This window comes from Anneissia japonica, unplaced genomic scaffold (genome assembly GCF_011630105.1).
Source record: "Anneissia japonica isolate Jap-2015-1 unplaced genomic scaffold, ASM1163010v1 scaffold3735_len701357_cov177, whole genome shotgun sequence".
Classification (NCBI taxonomy): Eukaryota; Metazoa; Echinodermata; class Crinoidea; order Comatulida; family Comatulidae; genus Anneissia; species Anneissia japonica.
The window spans coordinates 33,971-41,344 of NW_022723891.1; the positions used below are offsets into that span (position 1 = coordinate 33,971).

General features: G+C 33.7%; 1 protein-coding gene across 1 annotated transcript in view; it reads left to right on the top strand.

Annotated features, from left to right (window-relative positions):
- The window catches only part of LOC117112390 (hyalin-like), a 35,948-nt gene that overhangs the window by 14,002 nt on the left and 14,572 nt on the right, over nucleotides 1–7,374 (top strand). Inside the window, exon 2 of the mRNA XM_033255462.1 lies at nucleotides 6,890–7,114. Coding sequence (XP_033111353.1) covers nucleotides 6,890–7,114 — 225 coding nt within the window. The remainder of the gene's footprint in view (nucleotides 1–6,889; nucleotides 7,115–7,374) is intronic.

The window sequence follows — 7,374 nt, forward strand, 5'->3', positions numbered from 1 at the left end:
ATATATATATATATATGGGTGAACGTGTGTTTTTGATCTTGATAACTGTGCCGCATCATGCACATGCAGACCATGTTTCCCTGCAGATTGTCAAGATTATGAGTAAAATATTTTAGCTCTCTCTACTTCTCACATTCGCTTTATCATGATATGTAATAAATTTGATATACTTCTAATTTTAGAGATGATGTCAGCAACTCCATGTTTGGTATCAATATGCATAACATTATGAATAGTATTGTTATTAATATTGATATTGTTATAAGTACTGTTATTAAAATGAATAGTATTATTATATTAGAGCTCATACAGCTTCCATTGTGCACTTTAGAAATACCAAATTGTCATTACGCCACTAATTATGTGTACATTGTTGTTATTAGTAGTATTGTTAGCAATATTGATATTGTTATTGTTATATGTGTTGTTATTGAAATTAATATTATTATCATAGCATATCCAGCTTTTATGAATGTAGTCGGGCGTAAATAACCTACGCAGCATTCTAAAAGACGAGATTAAGGATAAGCATTCTCAACGTAATGTATAAGCAAGAACTGTTTTCAGTGTCTGACGACGCTCTTGTCAAGTCATGTTTAAGTGCCTTAATAATTAAGCATCATACTAGGACTCTTATAGATAAGGAAATGCTAAAAATTTCTAAACGACATGGAAGTAAATTCAACAATAATACAAACAATACATACAATAATTAACGGAACATCTAGAAACCCTAACCGCATATTTACAAACTATAACTGGCGAAGCGTTGTCTAAGGAAGACGAATCTATCTTAACATTTGGTATCCGTAATGGATTAGCAATACGACCTAAGGGTTCTGACATGTTTGTTTATGCACAAACAATTTGGGAACAACTACATAATGCTGGTTCTATACACCTAAATCATTAAACCTGGAAGAATAAGAACTCAATTCGTGCAATGACATGTAACTTTTTTGATGTTGATAACCGAAATTGTGCTGCCAAATGTATTAATACTTTAAAAATCCTACGCAATAAATGTGTAATTTTTAGACCTGATAAATGAAATGGTGTTGCAATAATGAAGAAAACTGTTTATGTCACATCTATGACCAGCTAGTTCTCTGATTCAACTAAATTTAAGAAATTATATAAATGTCCATTAACCACACAACTTACCTCTTTACAAGCTTATCTTCGAACACTGTTTAATAAATGAACTAACTAAAGCTGAATACAAAGAAATTCGTCCAGTATCAACCATGCCTGTCATGGGCTACCTAAATTACACAAATATTTTGATAATATTCCACTTTTAAAACCTTTTATTGACACAACCGGCACTTGTTATTATTCAGTAGCTAAGTTTGTATCTTTCTAATTTATTAGGGCCTTAAAGATTTTTTTTATGCTGCGGACTGTATTAAAGGTAAATAATATAATTTAGGTTACCATTTTTTGATCTTTTGATGTCAAATCTTGTTTACAAATTTTACCCTTACTAATGTAATTAATATAATTTATATTATTAATATCATTCTAAAAGATACGTTTAAATAGATTATGAAAATCTCACCGTTGAATAGAAACGTAATTTATCGCTATTAACTTGAACAATAATATTTGGCTGAATATGTAGCATACCGTTAACTCTTTTTAAAAGTAAAGTAAATCATGTTTTCCTGGTGATAGTATATATAATAAAAAGTATGATCTTATGTGGGTGATGCATCCAACAATCAGGTATTGTTTTTTTTTTCATTTTCCCTGAAACATTTTCGTATTCGCTTGCATTAGCCACACACGTTTAAACACACCCATACACTGAAATTTATACATTAACACCTGATAATATAATAATAATAATAATAATGTATCAGAGTTGTCAGTATGTTTTCATATATTATTATTTTTATATCTGAACAGCTATTGATCGCTGTCAAAACTTAAGCTGCCAAAATGAGGGAACGTGTGTCCTGGTCTAGATAACTGGCATTTGATTTTATTTGTTGATTGTGTTATTGGATTAATATAATTTTGCTTTTCAATTCAATTTCTGTTTCTTTTAACAGATCCACCTCGCAGCTTATTGCTGAATTACATGGTAATTTACTTTAACATTTTAAAAGAAAAAAACATCAAAATAAAAGCACTAACACTGTTCCCTGGGGAAAAGGACATCTAAAAAACACCATCAAACAGTAACAGTAAATATAAAATAGTTATTTTATAGAACATTAAAATTAGATAATAAAAAACCTGTACTGAATGAATTAAGGTGTTTTTAATGTATACTGTTATTATTATTGTTAGTATTACTATTGATTTATTTATTTAAAATTAAAATATGTAAAGGTTTAGCAGGTTTGCTGATACGTCACACGTCTTAGATTCATAATTTCAGTCAAACTATCAGTAATCAAACAACTGTACTGGTAATCAAACTTCTGTAATAAAACATGTAATAAATAAATGTTATGTTTTATTTATAATATTTATTAGTACATGAACATTTAGAATGTTTACATTTCCCTGGTATATTACACACCGTTGCTTTTTTGTAATTTACAATATAAAACATAAACATAGGCCTACTACACATACACATTTAAAAATTACTATTACTATATTGGGACACTGGTATATGACGTTGTTATATTTCATGCAATGGAAACAAGACAGTTTTTTTTTTTTTTTTTTTTTTTTTTTTACAGTACTGTAATTATATACAAGGTAGTCGCAGTCCATGCGCCTAAAGTAAATTATTTCCACGCGCTTGGGCCTACGAGTAACCAGAGTCATATCTAGATTTGCAACTACAGAAAGGTCGAATAAAGGGCCTCAGTTTGGTACGTATTTGGACATAATAATTCCTCCCTAAAACACAAATAAAGTTAAGTCATCTCTTAAATTGTATCCATCTCTGTTATCGGTTGTCCTGCGTGAAAATGCTCTTTCACTCGTGTTGTTAGATGTTCATTGGCCTTAACATAGATCTGTGCCAGTATAGACTGGATTGAAACTTAGGTTATAATTATTGTAGTACTTTATTATGACATGTGTATATTGTATCGAGCAGATTTATATTATTGAAATTATTGTAGTACATTATTATTAATTATTGATATTATTGTTTATATTATTACTTTTATTAATATTTTTTTATAATATTAAAATTGATACCGATACCAGGAGTCCCGCACAGGGAGCTAGGGCCTCGTAGGCCACATCAATATCAATGAACCGAAAAAGTGTTAGAAAAATAGGAGGGGAACACCGATCGAATCACCATTCATGAGATAATCGATAGTTGATATTTGGTGATCTGTTTGTACGAGTGAATGGTGTGGAGAAAGATTTACTGTGTTTGAGCTGTTGTATTTATGTTGGACTGATGGAGAAAAGAGGCGTTTCAGCCTGTGCTCCCCGGACTTTTGTGAAGTACTTCTTGCTCATCCCCATCAGTCAATCCGAGAGACATTGCATCCCCCAAGAATGTCCTTCGCTTCCTCGTAGGGGACCCCTGGTAGCATGCAACCAAGCTCGTTTTTGAATTTTCTCAAGGGTATACCTGTCTGTTTGTTGGTAATACCAGTGTACCAAATAGGGCATGCATACTCAATAACGGATCTAATAACTGTACAATAGAAATATTTTAGAGATTGAGGGTCCAGGCCAGCTCTGTTGAGTTGCTTTAGGAAATAAATCCTCATATTACACTTTTTAACAATATAATCAATGTGGCCTTGCCAAGATAAATTGACATGGATAATAATTCCCAATATTTTGGCATGACTGACCTTGTCCAGTTTTACTCTGTTTTTAACACAAGTGCTGTTAAGTTAGTTTTAACACGTTTAAAACTTACCGTGAGTTCAATAGTTTTCTTTACCATATAATTAATGCAGGACTATTCATATATGTTAACACATGCACTTTGCATACTCCTACAGTTATTTGAGAGGGAAAAACGATCTATGAGTTCAATAAATTCAATTTATATACAACACGAGCCTGGAGATTTTATTGTCGGCACGCGATCGTTCACATTAAAGAAGTTACATTCTTTAAAAGACTAAAAAACAAGAGTAACTTTAATTTTTAAACAAAATTCTTTAACTAATTTGTTAACTATACGTAGCGTATAATTAGAAAACGAAGCATATGTTGATTTACAATACGATGCTTGTACCGCGTCATCAAAAGGTTTGGTCATAAAGATAATTTTAACGCTCAAGTAATTATTAATGGTTTTATTAATTAACGATGTTGGAAAACAATTTCTTTAAAAAGCAACAATCAATTTAGTTATATCAAGTTAAAAACCATTTCCACAAATTGTGAATTTTAAATGTACAGTCGATCAAAGTTTGTAAAAGCCCAAGTTTATTTGAGCTTAAGTAATAATCGATGTCATCACAATGTACATTATAGCTCTGAGTCGCGTCCCAAGCAAGCATGACGCGGGCCCGACGTCCCCGACGAAAAAAGAGGGCGTGGTCAGGCGTTGTTCAAAATCTCTTGAAAGTGTTCCAGTGGGCAAAGCCCCAGAAAACAATGACAATTTAGGGGTTTGAAAGGCTTTTTAAGCGATTTTAGAGTTCTCTCTGAACGGGGCCAGGCCCCCTCCACCATCTGGCGCAACTCCTGCAAAGGATATATGTCGTTTTTGTATATTCTGCCTTTTTCCTCTACGTAACAAACAAATCACCGAGTTCTTCTGTTGATTCGATTGCTTCACAGATTCTCGACAGAGGGCGTTCCTGAAACATTGCAGGAACGTTACAGACTAAAAGCAGCGTAATTCAACGCTATTTAAAATATGAGTTTCGTATTCTTTTGCAAAAAAATATACACATTGACTTTTAGAATTAGTCCACCCTATACAATGTATAGTTTTCATGATAGGTCACTATATTAACAAGTGATTGTAAAACAGAAAAAGTAATCGCTTGTAACACCATATCATCAGCATAGCTTTTAACTTAGATAATCTCAATACTTTTCAATATTAAGAGGAAGTTTGGAATCCTTTATTCTGATGCAAAGTCCACCCAATAATCAATATAGATATATTCATTTCCAGATATTTTGGTGTTCCTTAAAGTGCACAATGTTCACACACAAACACACACACACGTTATATCCCAAGGACCCTCACTAAAAACAGTCATCAGATGACCGACTGAGGACCAACAAAGTATGCCGAGAACCATAAAATACGCTCGGGTTTATGCCATGTTCACCGCCACACACATGTGCTCAACGTTTTATGCATAGAGGGCGCTATTTATTTGTTCAACGCCATTCAAATAAAAGCGCACATTTTCCCCGCCAGCCGAGGACCTTTACAGAAACTCTGGAAACGCGTTGTACACGCAAATCCAGCACAATGCAGCACTAGTGCTCTTAGGACCCTACAGTTTGTTTTTCTGACACTCCCTTTATAGCTTGCAGGTCACCTAGCCTTCTCTATATACCTCTTGCAAACCGACAGTTTAAGGTTGTTGTTAATGGTCAATCTTCTGTTTTCCCGCCTGTTCCGGTGGCCCCTGAGAACATTTTCTTTGTCTTTTTCTTTTCCTAATTCCAGTCTAAACTTGCAATATATTCTGAAGATTCAACCATTTTTGTTCTTCACCAGACCCTAGATATACCTTTCGCATGGTTCTGAATTCTCTTAATATTAATGATCTTATTAATTGTGGGGTTTATGTTTATACCTACATCAGAATATATTCTTATCCTTGTCATTGACATTAATTTATTTATTAAATCCTAACTGTGTTGGGGTAATTGTATCTTCATGTAGGTAAGACTGCAGTAATTATGTGGGTTGTATACACAGAGCAAAAATATTCTTTATTCCACATGTACTTTTGTACTTGTATAAAAGTGCCATCCGTAACCTCATGGAGAAGTATTGTTGTCGTAATATATAAGCTAGTGCCCCAGCTTGATATTTAAAATATTGGACATGATTCAGAGCAGATTGGAGAAGATGGTTCAACATTGCATTGCCTCAATTTGTTTATGTCATAAATACAGTGCACCCTCTAATTGGAGAATTTTCTAGTTGCGAGACCACTGAAATTCGAGACCACCTTTTCAAAGAACAAAATAACTATCATCAATCTATTAGCAACATTAACACAAAGCTAAACCCCTTAAGTGGAAATCAAACACTCTAAAATTTTCAGGTCCGAAAGTGGTCGCGATATGGAGGGTAAATTGTTTGTTTAGTGGATTTCTTTTTTAAGGTTATCAGGTCTTGTTCCATTATCAAAATCATTTGGTCGTGCAACCATATAGAAAATTTTCTCTATGGTGCAACTAAGGGGCTCAAAAGCTTCTCACTATCTAACTTTGATGAGGTCGATGTACAGAACCAAACAATTTGAAAAGAGGTTTTCCCCCAAGGCCACGGCTTTGTGTAATTCCCTCCCCGAGGTGACCGGTAAAACAGACCTGAGACGTTCTGTGGTCTGTGCATACGCATAGCACTTAGTGGTGGTAACATAAGGTAGTCACCAGTGACACTTTTGTCGGTCGCTGACGAGTTATGTATGTCATTATTTGAGCATGAGGTGCCATTTTCGAGTAGAAAATGGTCCTCGATGATAATTATTATTCCAGAGGTTTCCGGATAATTCTTCTGCTCCATTTCATATATTTATATTTTCTCATCGTTCTAGTTTATATGATGTTACAGCTTAACAAAGTCTCTATTATTTTTTTCCTAAAATACTTTGTACAGCCAAATTATATGCCTTAAATACTAAATATATTATATTCGTAGATTTTATCCTTCAATACTTTAATATAAAACTAGTATATGTACTTGCCTTACATATTATGTTATAGGCCTACATAATTTTATTTGTTTGTTTTATTCAATGCTTAGTATTAGTATGTCCTGGTGATGTGAATGTGTGTAATGATGTCGGTCATGATACCGCCAACGTTACTTGGGAGCCAGCCAATGTTACTGACTGTTGTGAAAATGCTGTTGCGGATGCAAACTATATCAATGGATATTCCTTTGAAATTGGTACTAGTGTGGTGGAGTACTCATCAAGTGACTGTGGCAATCTCACGACTACCTGTCAGTTCAGTGTGGTTGTCAGAGGTGTGTACGATGTTCTTTGTGTATTTGATACTTACCTAGCATAAGTTTATACTAATGGCATAAGTATATCTACATTTTTCGTTACGCTCTTGACAGTTTGTCAGTATAATATATATATATATATATAATATATATATATATATATATATGCCTCCAACGGGATTCGAACCTGCAACCTCTCGCAGACAAGGCGAGCGTCATAACCACTAGACCACGAAGGCTTCATTGTTGAACAGGTCCAAATACCCGTCGGGAACATT